The following is a 19,341-nucleotide window of genomic DNA, read 5'->3' as shown; positions in this document are numbered from 1 at the left end:
TTTAAATCTACAAATCTAGATCTATCTAAATCTATTTAGATAGTATATCTAAAGTACTATGTAATATAGATACTAGAGTATCCAAAGAATCAGAGTGAGGCTGGAAAATATGATCTATGTCCTTTCTGCAAAAGTATCTACAGACTGGTAGGTACTTAATAGTAAATTAAATAGTAGGTAAATAAATACCTTATTTATCTCAAAAGTCCGGTGTGTAGTCAACTGAACTGAGCCCAAAGGGTTTACAGAATAGCTGAGGCCAGGAAAGGCACCTGGAGATCATTTAGTCCACCTACCCTACTCACAGCAGGGTCATCTTAACCACCTTGCTCAGGGCCATGTCCTGTCAGCCCCCGAGTGTCTTCAAGGGACTTCCCAACCTCTCTGGATGACCTAGTCCAGAGTTCAAATGAATCCACAGTAAAGTTTTTTGTTTTGATTATTTTTTTTTTCTTTCTGGTGGAGTTTCTTGCATTTTTATTGAGAAGAGTCTGGTTCCATCTCATTTACTTCCCCAATCAGGTATTTATAGGCATTGCTAAGCTGGATCCACAGGGCCATGTGGGAAGCCCATTCTCATTTTGGGTTGGCATAGGGACACCAGAACACTACAGGGCTCCTGAAATGGCAGCAGATGCCTTTGAAGGCAACTGAATCCAATTGGTACTGCTGTGCATTTAGACTGTCTGGGTACATGATGTTTAGAACTATTTCAGGTTTCTTAAGTATCCCAGATACACAAGGGATTGACAGATACAGTGATGCTGTGAGAGACCTTAATCCTTCAGGAGAAGCAGTGGGAAGCCAGGCAGGGCAGAAAAGGCTGTCTAAAATGTCAATGCTTATATGTGGGTGATGGAATCATGCCTCCAGTGTGTCTGTAGGTATAAAATGACAGCAAAGGGTCTTGATTGTCTTTGTCTGGGTCTGTCTAGTGTGCTAGATCCTAAATGAGTACAACTCTTCCCCATGCTGTAGTGTGATCCTAGTAAAATAACTGAGCAAGCTACTTTGTGTTAGAAACTGCATTTATAGAACATGAAGCCAAATATCTTTCCATTAAAAAAAAAAACAACATAAACCTTCCTCCAGAGAAACAATTTTCCTTAAAGCTTGAAGTTGATTTCTTGTTCATGTCTTTTCTACAGGACAGTGAACCTAAACAGCAGTTAAGAGGCTGGATGTTTTGTTAGATTTGTCTTTGGGTGCCTCCCTAAAAACCAGATTGTGTTTTCCTGAAAAATATGAGTGAAAGCCCAGCTTCTCTATCATAACTGGAAATTCTGTTGCTGAACACATGGGCAAATATCACCTCATCAGTTCTGCTATTTCTGGGAGTTCAGGACACTCAGAATTTTATAGATTTGGTCTTTTTTTTTTTTTCCCCTGGTCACTTGCTTTGAATGTAAATTTGCCCGAGGTCTTTCTATGCAACGTACATTTAAGAGCTGATAGAGGGGATGGATTTTTCATTTCCTATTCCTTTTTTCTATTCGTCTCCTTGTATGTTGCAGTGTCTACAAATTAGTGGCTACTTGTGCATATGGATGGGTATTTTGGCCCTGCCTTTCTGTGAATCTCAGTGGATTTGTCTTCTTTTTGTTTTAATGGAGTGAGTGGAAAATTTACACACCAAAGTAAAGGTAGGAGAGGCAATGTCTCATGTAACTGTAGTTAAAATACAGACAAATTTGCCACAGTTGTGTTTCCTCTGACTTTGGAGAAGAGCAGATGCAAAAATTGATCAGAGGAACTCATTATGGCACCTGGGAAATTTAATCTTCCAGAAGATTAGAAGAATATTAATTAGTGAGAGTTCATTTATTGGGGAACAGGGGTGGGAGCTGGATAAACCAAGTCTAAAAGTGTGGAAACTGCCTCTTAAACTATTTCCTTTTTCACCTGAAAACCTTCTGAAGTTTCTGCCATTGCAGCTTTGCCCTTGGTGTGTTTTTTTTCCTATCATATGGAAATTCTTGGTCTTGTAACATTGTAGGTCTGGTTTCTAGCCAGGTTTGATTGTCTTTATTTATCCAGAGGTGGAAATTATTTCCAAACACCAGACAAATCAGGGTTAAATCAACATAGATTTTATTGCCGTGAAATGTTTGATCAAATGTGGTCATTATCTTCATAGACTCATGTAAAACAGGTAGATTGTATAGGAAATAGAAATATAAAAGATTATGTTTTTCACCACAGAATTATAAATTAAGTTAAAATAAGCGGAAGGAAAAAAACATAATCAACCAAACCAAACCAAAACCCCAAACCAAGAGATAGGACACTGTTTGTTGGTGACCAAGTGCGCACTCACATTTAAATACAATCACAACAGCTGCTGTACAGAACAGAATTAATTGTACAAAAGAAAGAAAAGTAAAGAATAGCCATAAAAAAATCAGACCTCTCCAAATGACCTTCACCTGGCAAAGGAAAATGACTTTATCCTTCTCCCCCATTCCCCACACAGCTGTACTTGGAGTCTTGTTGAACCTGTAATGAGGACAGAGGCAGAGGATATTTTTATAAACACAGTTCCTGTATAGTTATGTTTATTGAGTCTTCCTTGTGTTGCAGGCTTCTGTCTTCTATTAATGTTCATCCTTGTCCTTAAAAAATAAAGAATTAGAGCAGCAGAACTATCTCTCCAAAGGATAAATGAACGTCAAATGACCTTGGAATTCATCAGCAGCCCTTTTGGATACCTAAGACATCTAAGACCAAAACTGCTGCTGGTGTTAGGAAACAAACAAAGAAAAAGCAGCAGAGAAATTGGCTCTTAGGACACATAAAGCAGCCCTTCTTTGAGCCTTGCTGCCAAATTGTGAGCCGCAGCTGTGCCACTGAGTCACGTTCAAAGGAGGAGATGAGCTGGGGAAATATTTACACAGAGGTCCAGGATTCAGAAGGACTATACATTGTGCCTGCTTCAGAGCAGATTTTTTTTTTTGTTTGTTTTTAGGAAAACTTACAAGAGAAGCTTCCAAGAGCAGATTCCCTGTTGATTTGGAGAGCTGAAGTCTTTTCCCAACGAATGTTGGTGTGTCTCTTTAAAAAGGAAGCAAGTTAAAAATCCAAATTGACCCCTTGTGTCAGTTCTCCAAGGCAACAGAATGACACCTAGAAGGAATTAAGGTTTAAGATGGCAGCATGAAGGACAAAATTCTTGACAGTCTTTAGTTGTGGGTGACAGGGTCATCACTGCTTGACTGTGGTTCATTCCTTTTTACAGGCTGAACAAATGCAGTTCCAGTTCTCAGCATCTGCATAAAACTCTCCCTTCACTACACATCTCTGATGGAGGACTGTGTGAACAGAGCTCCAGATGTTAGGACAGAGGTTGGAGGTGAGAATGTCACTCCTGGCTCTGCCAGACACTTACCTTCTCAGCTTAGTCAACACATGAGCTCTTTGTACTCACAGTAATACCTTGCTCTAGAAAGAAAGGCATGTGGTTAGTCAGGGTGTTTGCTTCATGAGTAATTTGCTAATAAATCCAAGGGTCAACAGCTGGGCTTTGTGAGTCAGGGCTAAGAATAAAAATTAAGCTCAGAGACCTACTTAAAGTATTTTGAGATTTGAGGTGGCAAAGGTGTGATGCATACAGAGCTGAGCAAAGAGCTGAAGTACAACAGGATCCAAATACTCAGGCAGTACTTAAGCTGGGAATCTATTCCCAGTTGGGAATATCCTCATCCTCATCTGGGTTTCAAAAATCATAATAATTCATTATTTTGCTCATGGAGGCTTGGACACTTCTCTGTACTCCTTTGAGTCAGGTTTTATGACCTCAATTGAATAAGCAGCTCCACAATTTCTCAAGGGGTCAACTTTTTCCAGATCAGACTAATTTGCTACCAATGAGCACCCAATAACTTCAAGCCATGTCCTTCTTTCAGATTGATCTCTTTGGAAATGTGTTTTGAGGTGGCAACACTTCCACTGAGACAAGGACTAAGAAAAAGACAGGAACACTGTGCAGGTATAACTGGATGATAACTTAGGTGGAGATTTTAACAGGAACACCAGTGAATTCATTGCTTAAAACCACACAAAAATTCCAGTTTAAAAAAACCAAAGATATCTTGACACCAAACTTCTCTGGTATCTTGTTCAGCAGAAAAAGGCAGTGATATTTTTTCTTTTCTCTCAACAAAATGATTAAGTACAGTTAAAAATAATTAACGGAGGACCTGTGAATATCAACAAGCCTCACAGCTACCTTTTAGAAAGAATTTGGCTTTTCAGAATGTCCTAGAATACTAAAAAAAAAACCTAGAAAGATACGGATATAAATGCAGTTAGTGTCTTCATGGTAAGAATATTCAGCAGTTTAATGAAGTGGAACCTTACAAAAAATCTGTAGGGGTCATTAAGTCAACAACTGGAAGTTCTGGTGCTTCAAGAGTGCTCAGGTTTATTAATATTAATAGACCAAATTGTAATCAAGGTCAAAATTTGTTGCCTGCAGAGTAGAGGCTCATAGTGATTAAGTAATAAAAAAGTGGCAAACCTTTAAATAAATTATTGCTGGTGCCTTGGACCGTAGCCCTATAGGTAAATATTTCAAGTAATGTGTTGTACATATTATTTCCAATAAGACATTTAAACTTGATCCTAATAAAATTATGCTTTTTCAGCAGTTTTGCAAAATAATGTGCCCAGTTATTCTCTCTTCCCAAGAAGACTGAAATTTTAGTGAAGAAAATTCAAAAAGTTTTAAAATTTTTTCTTCTCTTTTTTTTCCTTCCATCAAATCTTGATTTAAATTTATACACATGTTGAAGGAGTTTCACAATTAAATTGCTTTACAGTACATTTTCATGTGGCAAATCTGCATATTTGACACAGCTAAAGTTTTAATTTTTTCCCCCTTCTCCTTTTCTCTCCCTTAGTCTGGGCAACCGTAAAAACAGAATCAGTTTCCTCTTCACTTTTAATGGGGGTTACCTAATTCTACACTCAAATATTTTGTGTCCTGGAACAGTACCACAATATTCCTGTTGAAGACATCTTTGAGGATCCATCATTTGTTTTTAGCACTTCTCCAGAGGTGCTGGAGTGAAAAATTCATTAATTAAAGTTGAAGTTCTGTTAGGCACTTAGCTGGTCTTATGTATTAAGGAGGTGGAGTCCTATGGAAGTGCATCCGTATCCCTCATTGAATAGAAGGAGCCTAGATAGGGACCCATTGGGTTCTAGGAGATGTTCTCACCATGACTTTAATGTCTTTACTGACCTCAAGAGAAATAGCTTCATGCCATAAATGCTTTTTTCTTCCATACATGTGGAAGCTGAGGCTTCTGCTGTTAATTCAATTGGACTTTGCCTCATAGCTGTTAACGCCCTTGGCAAGATTTTATTGTCTCCAGGTTTGGAAATTTAAAGCTGGTCATCCAAGAGGTAGTGCATGCTAACTAGTTCTAGAAAGCTAGGATGTAGACACCACAATGAGTGCTTTTATCCTCAGCTTCCTTTCTACCCAGTTAAGGAAAGCACACACTTTCAGGGCACAATTCATCCTCACTTTGCAGGGAGATAAACTGCATACTGTGTCTTTTTCTCTCCACTGATTAGAGGGAGAAAAGGGAGATTAATCCAGTTGTAGTCATGTACTATGCAAAATTCCAGCATTATATTCCTACTGTTCTCTGTGGAGAAGGGGAGGAACTTCCAGATGATGACTTCTACCTGTTCTAGACACTTGGTTTACAAGTTAGGTGGCCACTCATAGGTATCTGGTGCTGCCCTGAGGCTCCTCCAGCTCCTCCTTCAGGTGAGTTTGATTTTCCTATTCTTCATGTCCTATCTGTCAAAACTCTGTGGCTGACCTAGATACCCCAAAACATCTCAAATGGCTCCAAACACACATGGACAACTATATTATTTATATATCCTAGAAAGAGATGAATTGTCCCTTGGAAGAAAAGATCTGGTTCTGCTGATCTTAAAAGGTATTTAGATGGCCAACATAAGCTCACCCTCTAATACCAATCCTTCCTATCTTTCTGAGCAAAGTGATTGATATCAGAGAAACAAGAAAATGAACTGAATAAAAGTTGTCTTTAAGAAGTTACAATGGAGTTGGCAAAAGCCTCTATGAGTCAAAGAGACTTGAACTCAAACTACACCTCCAATGTTTTCTGTGTGAGGATGTGTGGTAGGTGGTAAAGTAATATCTCAAAAATACATTAGCAAGGTTATTATCACTTAGCTGCTGTGGTCCAAGCCAATATGTGTCTCATTTTGTCATTTTGGCTTTATTGTCTTTTCTTTTCAGTAAGTGAGTGGATACTGTTAGACCTCTGCACCTCAGCTGGGTTTCTAAAAACAATAAAGCTGCAGAAAGAAGCTGTTGAAAAAAAACCAAAGCATCAGAAAGTCAAGGCAACACAAAAGGTGACTCCAATTGCCTGCATTGATCTTGTTGAACAGAGACCCAGATATGGCAGATTGCAGTGTTGTGGGACCAGGGACTGGAAAGATAGAGGACAGAAGCCCATTCTGTCATATAATCTGAAGTTCACAAGGCTCTTATTGAAATTATCAAGGTTTTTCTTTCTTTTTCATTTTAGTCTGCCATGGTCTTTTCACAAGTGACACCACAGATGCTGCTTGAATGGTCAGGACAGGTTCCCAACAGGTTCTGACCTCATTCCAGTGCAGCTTTATTGTACTTTCCCACTTGGGGATGAGCAGCCCCAGCACCAAATGGTTCATTTGTCCCATGACCCATGAATTCCTCTTTTGCCAAGTTTCCATATTGTTTTCCCAATGATGAGTAGATCAGGCATTTCCAATGGATCAGAGGAAGCCCTTCTTTCCATCTATCCAGCATGCAAGCAAAGCCAGGATGCTGGAACTGCGTGGCCCACAATCAATGTGCTGGCCCTAACTGTGCTGCCGGAGAAAAAAAGTGCTTCAGATTTCATGTGCCACCTCAGCCAAGTCCAGAAGTGCTTATAAAAAACAGTGTTAGTGTATCATTCAGAACAATCAAATACTACGTGCACGAAAAAGTAGTTTAGAGCAACATAAATTTTAAAAAAGTGACAATTCCATCACACAATTACTGTACACTGCTGTTCTTAGGGTTGAATACTTTCCTCTCTCACGCTCTCTCTCTGTTTTAATCTTTCTCTTTTTTATTTGCTTTTTTTTTCCCCTTTATTATTTTTTCTTTTTGCCTCCTTTTCTTTTTTCTTCCCCTCCCCCCCCACCTTTTTTTTTTTTTTTTTTTTTTTTTTTGGGTTTGGTCCAGTGGAGATAAATCACCCTCAACGATATATATATTTAAAAAAAAAAAAATATCAGCAGCAAGACTCTCTGGAAATAGATTCTGTTTGATGTAGCTAGTCTGTCTTTTCTGTTTTGCCCTCTTTCACAGCAGCCTCTGAAGTTTTCCGCAGGGGGGCTTTCTCCGAGTTGGCGTGTCCTTGGCCGGATTCTGCCGCTCCTCCGTTTTTGTGCGACGTGTGCTTTTCCAAGTAGTTCAGCATTTCACTGAGAACAGTTTGGAAAGTGCTTAGGGCAGCACATATTGCAGGAGTTCCAAAACCGTGAGTGATCAAACTACAAATGGGAAGGAGACAGAAAAAGAAAATACACACAAGCCCATAAATATCAATGCACTCGCAGACATCGAAGAATTTGCGGCACGCTCGTTTGGTGAGAGTGAAATTCAAGGTTTGCTCCCTAAACTATTTATTACCGATGGGAGAAAGAGAAAAGAAAAGAGCAGAGCAGAGGAGCAGACTACATACAGCTTCAAAGGTTGGTTTTGGTAGGAGGCTCAGTTCTGAAACACTGTGGGAAAGATCTTTAGCTGATGCGGGTTGACACAGAGCTGTTGACTTCAGAGAGGCCAAAAGAGGCTCCGTGCTCCGTGCTCTCTGGCACTGTGGCTTTTCCAGTCCCAGAAGGATTGGCTCCTCTCTTCTGAAGTAAATGAACCCATTTCTTTCTTCTAGATCAGAGTCTTGACCAAGAGCTGCTTGCACCCCAGGAAATCAACTGCATTTTGGGCTGCACCAAAAAAAGTGTGGCCAGAGGAGGGCCAGTGGGTCAGAGGAGGTGATTGTCCCCTTCTATTCAGCTCTCATGAGACACCAACTGGAATTCTATGTCCAGTTCTGGGATCTCCAGCATAGGAAGGACATGGAGTTATTGGAATGAGTCCAGAGGAAGCCACAGAGATGATTAGAAGGCTGGAGTAGCTGTGATTTGGACCTGGGCTGAGAGTTGAGATTGTTCAGCCTGGAGGAGAAAAGGCTCAAGGGGGACCTTAGAGCACCTTCTAGGCCCTGAAGAAGCTACAGGGAATGGGACTACTTACAAGGGTCTGGAGTGATAGGACAAGGGGAAATGGTGTCAAGGTGAGAGAGGGGAGGTTTAGATGAGATGTTAGAAAAAAATTATTTTCTGGTAGGGTGGTGACACAGCGGCCCAGGTTGCCCAGGGACATTGTGTCTGCCCCATCCCTGGCAGTGTTGAAGGCCAGGCTGTATGGGGGCTTGGAACAACCTGATGTAGTGAGAGGTGTCCCTGCCCATGACAGAGAGGTTGGAACTGGATAATCTTTAAGGTTTCTTCCTATGCAAACTATTCTACCATTCTATGGTTATTCTACATGGACGTATGGCTCCACATCTACTAGGAAATAAAGCAATGTCAAGGTGCAATCTCTGCCCAGTTGGCATCATTTGGCCATGTCTGTGCTGCTGAGCCCTCTGAGCATCCAACAGGGTGGATCCAAACTGCCTGTTGGGAAGAGACCCTGGCCAAGGTTAGTGCCCAAGCAGTACCCAGAAAATGTTTGGCATGGGACTAAGTTCATGGACCACCCTATCAAATTAATAATTAAAATAACAAAGCTCAAGCAATGTTGCCTTGGTGGTGTTGAATTTACTAGCATAGATTTACCCTGTTGCTGGGGTTTTTCAATATGCTGGGGTTTTTCAATGTAACACTGATTTTTTTCTTGGGTTTTTGTTTTTTTTTTTTTTTTTCTTCACTGCAAAGTGGCTGAATTTCAGTCATGCCCCTCACTTGACAGCTACTGCAGAGTTGGAGTAATGCAGTTGCCTGGCAGTGGGTTAATCTTAGTTTAAAGGAGCATTTCAGTGCACCTACATCTACCTACAGTCACTTGAGATCTTTTAGGCATCCAGCCTGGCTTCTACTTGCAGATTTAGAAGTGTGCAGGTTTCCCACAATTTCTGCCTCTTAGATATCATCTGTATGAGGTTGTCTCTGCTTCCTTAAGATACCAGAAATGGCATTAGAAATCTGTTTTTAGGCAATATACTCCAGCCCTACCTTCTTAAGTATGATGTGTACAGTACATTAATTTCACAGCTCATCTTGTACTGGATACCTTAGTATGGGCAGCCAAATTATTGTCATTGATAAGTGAAAAAGAACCTGCTTAAACTCTCCATATTTTTAGTTTTCACTGAGAAACATAAATGAGAAGTTATTGCAAAGGTCTAAATGTCATTGGAGATTTTAAAGGACTAATTTCAGTTATCCCAGTTCTGCTTAGGGCAGAAAGGAGACAAGGAACAGAACTGAAGCTGGTTCTTGGGTTTGTGAGAAAGAAACTGAGTTTGTTTCAAATTAATCTGATTTTGAGCTTGTGTATTGTTTTCAAGAAATCAATATTTTATATTGGTTTGGATGAGAAATAAAAAAAAAAAAGATTACATAGATTCTGACAGAAAATGTTTCCCATCCCATTCTAGTTAAGATCTTGTCCCTTCAGTAACTCTCCAAGTGTCTTAGGGACCACATCAGGAAACCCTGATCCCAAGCAAAGAACCACATGCAGGTGAGAAACAGGAACATTTCACCAATATTTCAACATTTCACTGAAAACTATTCCTTGTAATTTGGCTTCTCAGTCTTTTCAGATGTTTTAGGTAAAAATGAAAAAGTAGGGACCAAGTAGAGGTTCTATAGGACATGGACACTTGCCAGGATGCTGAAATTGTTAAAAAATACATGGGAAAGGATATCTTTTAGGGTGATCTTTCTGTCTCCTGGTCATGGGAACCCTGTTTGCTTGGAAAGATTTTATCCTAGTGAAGTCACCCTATTTCTGGGATTCCTAATCAAACTGAGAGCTCAATTTGGAAATCTCTCCCTATTTCAGACTGGGAGGGGCACAATGTTCCATAAAAGGTCTCCCAAAGGCTATTAGCAGATAACTCACTTTTAGAATGTTTATCAATCAGTCTCCAGGCACTTTTCAAAGCAGGAATTCATGTACATGCCCAGTGAGCAATGAGAGGAAAATGATAATTAAATATTTAAAAGGAATATTAGCAGACATCAATTAATAATATCACAAGGCTCTTGAAGTTTGGATTCCGAAAGTTTGGACTTTTAAGTAATACATGGATCTTTTAAATTTATCAGTAAAAAGAGCTAATTTAAAAAATTTATTTCTTTTTTTCTAATATTTACAAATGCTTGGCATTCCAGGAAAATAAAACTAATCATTATCATCATTGTAAGTCATGTTTTTTATAGCAGTAAAAACATCAGCTGTAGCTGATGTATCTTACAGATAAGAGCATTTTTAAGCCTTTCAAGTCCATCATTTAGTGGTCAGGTAATTTCAAGATTTTGTGTTGCATTTACCATCAATTCCAGCCTTCAGAAGTCCAAAGAAATAAAGTTATGAAGGCACTTACAATAACAGAAGGCAAGAAAAAGGAACTTCAAATGTGTCATTACTGGTTATAATATCTCATGATTTTTACAATGCTTGTGCAGTCTTTGGGGTTATGGTTTGAGGAATTTGGGGAATATATATAAATACTTATGATCTTGCATGGAAAAAAACCTGATTTATCTATAATCTAATTCTGATAGATGAGAATATGAAAATAGTAAGTTTAACAAAGGACTGAGTAGAAAAAAAATCTTGAGTCCTGCCTCTCTCTGAACATTTTGACTCTTGAGCATAAGGAACAGGGCTGTGTTCATATAATAACTCAATACACTCCTGAAGAGCAAAAGGGGAATACTACAGTTAAAACCTACAGAGACTGGCCTAGAAATTATCTGAAGGGATAGAGATAGGACAGAGACAAGGACAGAGAATTTCAGTGCTCTGAAATACAGAACAAGACCACAGAAAACACCAGAATGAGACAAAATCTGATACTAAGGTACCTAAATGTAGGGGCCAGCTTGTAGGTGTGCACATCAGCAGTGTCTAAACTCCAGTTAAGATCAAAGGGGACTTAATGTAGTTTCCTATGTATAAAAGTCTACAGTGATTTGAGGTGCCCTATTGCATCTGATATTTGATACAGAACTTAAGTCCAGGTAATGCAAAAGGCTTGAAGGAGGGCAGCACTTTCTTGAAGCAGCAAGATGTGATGCCAGAATACCTGAAAGCATCTAAAATGCTGCATGCTACTCTTTACTAAGCTATATCTTGTCTCAGACCTTCACTGACTAAGCTTAAACACTCAGCTTATATTGAAATACTTAGATGAAGGCATTTTGTGCTAAGCAGAAGCCTAAACTTCTGGTCTGAAAATTAGGAAAAGTGTTTTGTGGGGTAAGTTACTGCTCTATCTCCTTTACAGTTGAGCCTCTGATCATCAATGATAACATTTTTTCAAGATAGCATCCTATTTCTTATAAAAAAGCCAACCCTTTTCTAGTGAAACAGTGCTGCAACAATTCATGGCAACTCTTCTCTCTGCTCCTGATGAATATATTATTCTTCACAAAGGATATGCAGACCCTATTAGTTTTCATATTAAGCTTATGAAGAGAAGCCATTTTGTGTAAAATTTCTGACCATCCCTCATTGCCATGCTACTGTGAGGGTAAATTTTTTTAGCCTCATTTAATATAAAGAGCATAAAAGACAAAAAGCTATTCTCTTCTACTTTAACTTACATTGTTATCAGTAATTCCCCTTGCTCTAATTCTGGTGGACTTTTTCTGCAAAGTTTGAAAAGTCTAAGAAAAAAATCCAAGAAAAGTCAAAGAAAAAAGATTTAAAGTTTGAAAAATCTAAGAAAATTGGGTAAAATCCCTTTGCTGATGAAAGTAAATTTCAAGTTAGGGAGAAAATCTGGTTTTGTATTTAAATCAGACATGACAGACAGATAATTAATAGCAAAGCCTTCAAATGTCTTTCCTGAGACCCAAATTTAATTGCCTGATTTTTCAGGCTACCCAAGCTCCCCTTGAAATTGACTCTTTTTTTTTTTGTATGTGCCACACCTCTGAAATGAATTGCTTCCACTATAATAATTTCATTTAAGTTTGAAACCATAAAAAGAAACATGTTGGTTTCAGAATGGAGTCTTCTGGGTATTCTCAGCTTTGTGCTGCATCTCACTGCAGCTCCTATGAGCTAACTTGACTCTTCTAAAAGACAAGGCTAAAATCTCTGATTTTGGTACTGGTGCACAGAGAGCTGCAGAAGGAAGGCAAAGGACATCAGGATTATAAATCCTTATGCTTAAGGACATCCAGAATTCTGCAATTCTGCCCAGCACCATGATGAAATTATGTCTGCTCATGTTTTAATGATGGCCTTACTTAAAAATGAAAAGATCCAAGTGTGCCTGAAGGCTTGGACTCTCATTTGGCATTTACCTCAAGGACTCCTCCATACCCCAGGCTGGTGAAACCATGGCATGTGGCAAAAGAAAGAGATTCCCTCTTGGTGGTGGGGAGGAAAGGCCATCTGCACTGAATGTTTACACCCTCATTTAAAATAAATAAATGCTTTAATGTATTTAAATATTAAAATCATACTAATGAAGAAAAAGCAGCTTGAACTTATTGATTAGGCTTTCTCAGAACTCTGGAAATTGCTTCATAATTATCCAAATTTAACAGCACATGGCAGATGACAGGTCTGGTAAGACTTTTGATGGCAGGAAATTAAATGGGAAAAGATTTGAATCTCTTCACTGATACAAATAACATGAAAGTCCAAGGTGCTGACTCTGAGGTGCCTCTGTTGATTTCAAGGTCTGATTCATGAATGTTGCCACAATCAAATTGTGATAATTTTACTTTACAAGGTCAGCAGACCTGACCATGACATAGTTTAGATTGATTGTCAAGGTAGATGTTGGAATTTGTCCAGTACATACGATGGGAATAACTGGTGTATAACATCAGAGGGGCAAGCAGCAGATAAAAAATTTGCCTTGCAAAGTTGCCTCTCATGCTTATTTTTTGCACATAAACAAATAAATATGTTAAGGACATGTTCTCCTTATCAGATGGATCTCCTTTTACCAAGTGTAAAAGCAATAGAGGAAGCAAGAATACAGTGCTAGAGATGATGCCCCATACTTCCCAAATACTCTGTTTCAGCTCTGGATATTTTAGAGTTTGGGACTGATTTTCCACACTGGGAGAAATGCCCAGGGAACAGATCTGAACATATCTGAAACACTCAAGGCTGTGGCTGTGGTTAAGCCCCAAAACTGTGATGTACACGATGCTCACAGGAGCCCTGGGGTGATTATCAAGAACTTTTCCCAGCATAACACATTATATCCTCCAAATAAAACCACAGATAATGCTGTGTCTTGCATGAAGAATGAGAAGAAGTTGTACAAGTTTTGTACAAGTTTCTGCCTATCTCTGGGTGCAAAGTGGTCTTGCTGCCTATTACCTGCCAAGCCAAATATTCCAGTGGGACCACAGACTCAAGATGAGTGATTACTTTTGAAAAAGAGTCAGCATGTCCCTCACACACCCATCAGCTCCTCCAGTTTCTCTTTCCATTTAGTCAGCAGTCACATCTCTGCCCTATGGGAAGGCAGAGGAATGAATGAGATCTTTCCAACATCCCATTTTCCAGAGAGGTGGCCAAGTGAGAAGCCCCATTGCCATTCTCAAATGAGAAAGACCAAGAAATAAGCATTATAAATGTGCTGAGAACAAGGGACAATGCAGTGTTGTAACTTAGAAAATTGGAAATGAGAGGTTTGCATTATTTTCCTGGGAAAGAAGAGACTGACTTAAATGCTTTAAAAATTTCTAAAGATCTGAATTGAGACAGAAACCAAGCATTTCTGAGCTTTTTTCCATCTTTGGTGAATATGTATTTACCTTTTTCTTGGTAATCATGGAAATTACTTAGTAATAAAGAGGATGAAGAAAAGGAAATATATTCTCATCTGTTCTCTTGACTCCATAAATTGTGTTTGAGGTAATATGGTGTTATGATAAAAATCACTGGTATATGGCTCATGCTGAAAATCATGATTAAAATAACTGCTGATATTATAAATTCACAGCCTTCCAAAGGAATTTGGTTCATTAGTAGTGCAGGAGAAAGGTGCTTGAACCCTTGCTATGGAAAGATCAAAGAGGAATCTCTTGGAAAGGGTGTAAGGGAAAAATCCCAGAGGAAGGAACCTTAATGCCTTTGGTAAGCAAAGAGCCAAGGAAAGGAAAAGGAAAAGGGAAAAAAAAGGAAAAAAGAAAAAAAGAGAAGGGAACAGTGTGTTGATTAGTTAATAGTACCTCAGCACTAGGAACCAGTTCTGTCTCTCAGCTAATTCAATCTAAAACCAGATTGAGAGAGAAGATGGAAATCAGGGAACTCTAGGTGGCACCAGAGGTGTTTCACCACGAACTTCATTGCTCACCAGGTTTCTTCCAGTCTGTGCATCCCAACAGGAGGCTGCTGCTGCTAATCAAGATAACTGGAATGATGACAGCAGCTATTCTACCTCCTGATAAGCAAAGAAGTGTAAAAAGGAGACAAGAATATATAAAGAGGGTAAGCACATCTATAAAGGCAACCCACCAGTAAGGCTCAAGATTTGGCTCTTCCTTACTATTTAAAAAACATGTTGAGTTTCAAACCCCATTTTATTGCTCCCTTTTACCCTTCAGGAAGAATGATGTTACTTTTTCTCCCAAATTCGAAGCCTCCTGTTTCTTGCCTGTCACTTTTTTGTGTCACCTTGTCACTGTGATGCCAGGCACTGGCAGGAGGGTGACAGCTCCAGGCTCAGAGACAGGTTAAATGACAAAACTCAGCTCAAACAGTTCCTTAGGAAGGGTGTTTCAAACCAGCTGGATGGCTCACCAAAGCACAGAATAATTTGTGAGGATGCTGATTGATTTCATTATCCAGCTCCAGTATTCTCAGCCTATTTCTTTTCTCTGGTTTTCTTTTATTTCTTTATTTTTTTATAAGGTTTCTGCACTTGAAAGGAATTTCACTAGCAAGGAAGCAGTTTTCACTTTGCTGTTTTGCTGTCCTTATCTTTTATAGATAAGATAGATGATCTGGATGTGATTTTGCATCTTGATGCAATGTGACTGTTAAGTTAAAGGATCAGAACGAGGGCCATTTTTGGTGGCTTTAACTCTAGTTTTCATGAGATTTGAAATGAATAAAGTAGGATCCTAGATCTAGAACTCTAACTTTGGCTTAATGGAGGACCCACTACATGAGCTAATGACATACATGGGCTCAAATTCTCAGTCCAGCCTTCCATTTTTCTCTAAAAAAAGGATTAGCTCCAAAGGGAGGGATGAAAAGGGAAGATGCAGACTCACCCAAGCCACAGGGGAAGCCACGGGACATTGAGAGTTTCTACAAGGTTGGTAGATGTGATGCAGGACTCAAAAAAGTCCCTCAAACTGTGTGAGTGGCAAATGAATGGGAGCCAGGATGTCTTTTTACACCTAAAGTGACCCTAGATCCACCTAGATCACCCTGAGGTTCTTAAACTGAAGATTAAAAATGACTTTAGTCACCCATACCTGTACTAATGGGGAGTGCCCAGCTTCCTCCTCTGACCAGGAGTGATCAAGAATGACCTGGCCTTATCTCCATTATTCAAGTATTTTACTCTGCAAAGTAGTGACCACATCTAAACTTCCAACTGAGAAATTCTCCTGACTGAGATGAGATTGGCTTTTGTCTGGGAATTGTTTGGAGCAGTAAAGAGTTGGTGCAGGCCAAATACAGACAAAAAATCACAGGATCAAGCAAACATCACAGACAGTGGTGTTCCAGTGCCCAGGACCAGACCCACACAGATTATCAGATTAGTTTTGGTGTATCTTTTGGGAAGGTCTTAACTTCTAAGTTTCCATTCCTTCTCTGAAATGTGGCAGAAACATTTCTCTTCTTCACAGTGTGGATGTCTTTCTCTTTGTTCCCTCTGCTCTCCCTTGTCTGATGTTAAATCCATTTCGAAAACAAAAAGAGAAAAATATATCCCTCTCATTAAAACTATAGAAACTTTTGGATTCTTTTCCAGTACTGATGTGATGACTTTGCTCTCCACTGTAGGAGAATAATAAATGCATTTACACAGATCAGCCTTTAGAGAACAGCAGACACTCTTATATTTGGTAAAAAAAATCTCAGCACTTAGCAATGGAATGGGATTTTTCTAGGGTTTTCTTTTTCTCCCTATAGCTTAATGCTGATTCTGTCTCCAAAAATCTGGGACAAGGTAGCTTAAATGGTGAGTTTCAGGCCAGATGCAACAAGCAGTATTATTCCATTTGCTCCTCTTCCTTAATCATGAAGTCATTAAAGAAGACCTGCAGGAATAACTTGTAGAAATCTGAGCTGCCCCAACACCCAGCCCATGAGGTCAGTGACTTATGATCCAGCCCTGACTCCTCTAAATCAGAGAATCACAGAATGGTTTGGGTTGGAAGGAACCTTAAAGATCATCCAGTTCCAGCCTCCTGCCATGGACAGGCATGCTTCCCACTAGACCAGGTTTCTCAAAGTCCCATCCATCCTTTCCTTCAACTCTCCCAGGGATGGGGCAAAATCACTTCCATGATGTGTTTTAGTTTCAAGAGAAACTTAGTACATTACTTATAGCACAGGTAAGGCACCTAACAAGGCTGTAATAAGAGCAGGTGCTTCCCTGAACTCTCAGGGTACACTATTAGTGATAGAGAAGTGCCACTGTGCCCAGAAATAGTTTGGGACAGAGGACAATAAACCCCCAGGGAGCCTGCTAAAAAGCAGCACAAGCAGCTGTCCTGGTTGGGGCCAGGATAAAGGGGATTTTCTGTCTTGTACTTTTGCTTTCAGCTCAGTCTCTTGTCAGGAGCTGCACTTGCTGAAATGAACAGCAAGTTTCTCAGGCAGTGGCTGCTGCTGGGACTGATCCCACTCCATGGTTATAGTTACAGCTGGAGAATGGGCTGCAGAACCAAGGAACTGCTCAGCTCTGAGCAACATTTTGCCCTCCCAGAAGGAGAGAAGGAGTAAAAAGGTCACACCTGAAACCCTCCTTTGGGGAGGAATGGACAAGATGAATGACCAGAATTGACCAAACAGAGTATTCCATCCCATACACCTCAAACTCAGGAGAAATTTGAGGGATCACCAGGGTCAAACCCCTTCCTGCTTCCCCTTCTTCCCCTCTCCCTGTTTGTTTTGGCATCCTGGGAGGATTCCATCCATTCCTCTGCCTGTGCTCCTGATCCATGCCAGCCTGAATCTGTGTGTTCCTGCCTCCAGCTCCCAACTGCTGCTGACCCCAGGATTCCAGCCTGGACCTTCCCAGGGCTGCCCTGCAGCCTCGGTGGTGACGTGAGAGTTATTGGGGGGAAGGGGAGAGGAACGTGGGATCAATTTTCCTGTGTATTTGTATAGATTTAGTAATTTTTCCTATTTATCATTACTGTTCCATTAAAGTTCCAACTCATAAGTCTCTCTCTCCCTTATTCTCTCTTCTTTCTTTATCAGGGAGGGGGATTAATAAAGAGCATCTGTTATTTGGTTTAATTGCCAGGCCAGTGTTAAACCTTGACAGCAGCCAATACCTAACTGTGCCCTGGCACATTTTTATTTACTAATATCTGTTCAACTTCTCTGCAGTAAGCTACTTCAGAACTCATTAGTCTTGATTCAAGCAAACCTAACACCAGCCTGGCTGAAGCAGTGAGCAACAACAGTCACTGCAGTGAATGGGAGGGTCCACAGGATTGTCTGTTCATGATCAAACAATACTGGGAAATCATTCTTCATGCAACATTCATTGCTGTATTCAGGTCAGATGGACATCTCTGATTGCAGCTGCACCAACAAAGTTGTACCAGGGGTGTAGGAGAGCCTCTGGTCTTTGCATGACTGATAACGTTGTGCAAAACTCAGCAGTTTTCAGGCTGACTGCAGCTCCTTTGAAGATTTCCCCTCTTTTACACTTTGTCTGAACTCTGAGTTAGGAATTTGAGCAAACCCAGCAATTCTGATCCCTTCATAGGGACTGCCCTGTACTTCAGGTTGGACACATGTTTACAGATCCTGATGAATTGGAACTCAGCAGAAAAACTCCAGAGAGAAATCTGAGCCTGAAGAGTTTAAACAGAGGAAGCACAAAACACTGCTTCAATCTGACCTGTGCCAGTCTGTGAGCCCTGGTCTTAATTATTAAAGTTGAGCAAGTAACACCATGAACAAGTGGAGCACATAACTCTACCCTTACAGGTGTAGGGTAATTTATTCCTAAAGAAAATTTCCTTTTATCCCAAGGTAGTAGAGTCTGGATTCTGCTGTAGGTAAAAGTCTTCCATTATCTTAGAATTTATTCTGGTAATAGAGATTTGATAATTCCTCTGAAATTTTCTAGTGATCAAAAATTTCTTTGACTTTCTGACATCATATGACACAAGTATATCTATTTATTTATAAAATACCAAGCTTTCATCTCGTGATTTCTTTATTGCTTTGGTTATGGTTTTGAAGGCAGAATTTCTGAACCTCTTCTTGTTGTATTAAATCTCTGTGAGGCTACACAAGTTTTTCCATGAATAAAAATATTGCATAATTGTTGAAAAACATGCTCTATCTAAGGTAAAAACATTCATAAAACCTTGTGAGAAGTTACAGTGAAAGACTCTGACCTGTCCATGCCAGATGTTCTATTTTGGCTCTATTTCTGTCTAGAGACTTATGCAGCATAGAGACAAAGAATTTATTGTGGGAAAACTCAGAGTTTTGGAGTACAGCTAGAAATGAAGATGAAAATTTCATTATTGAAAAAGCATGTGAAAAAGGTTGTGATAACTATATGGAGTTCCTGCTTCAGACTTAAGTCTCCCCTAAAAGACCTCATTCTAGAACACCAACAGCTCTTGGCCTTTTTGGTCATAAATAACATTAATTTCATGTTTATAATCAGGACCAGCCACTTACTAAGAGAGTCCAATTTTAGATTGACTATTGTAGATGTCATCAGAGTATTTGACAGTGACTGTGGGTTGAAGATTCATTCATCTCTGGTATAGAGTTCCAAAACTTTTTATCTATAGATAGATGTTAATTGTGTGGATTTCACTGTAGTAAAT

General features: G+C 39.7%; 1 protein-coding gene across 1 annotated transcript in view; it reads right to left on the bottom strand.

Moving 5' to 3' along the window:
- Positions 1-4,978: 4,978 nt before the first annotated feature.
- Positions 4,979-19,341, bottom strand: part of TFAP2D (transcription factor AP-2 delta) — a 50,505-nt gene continuing 36,142 nt past the window's right edge. The window contains exon 7 of the mRNA XM_071742505.1: positions 4,979-7,575. Coding sequence (XP_071598606.1) covers positions 7,356-7,575 — 220 coding nt within the window. The 3' untranslated portion in view covers positions 4,979-7,355. The remainder of the gene's footprint in view (positions 7,576-19,341) is intronic.

This window comes from Heliangelus exortis, chromosome 3 (assembly GCF_036169615.1).
Source record: "Heliangelus exortis chromosome 3, bHelExo1.hap1, whole genome shotgun sequence".
Classification (NCBI taxonomy): Eukaryota; Metazoa; Chordata; class Aves; order Apodiformes; family Trochilidae; genus Heliangelus; species Heliangelus exortis.
This window is presented reverse-complemented; position numbering and strand designations above follow the sequence as displayed.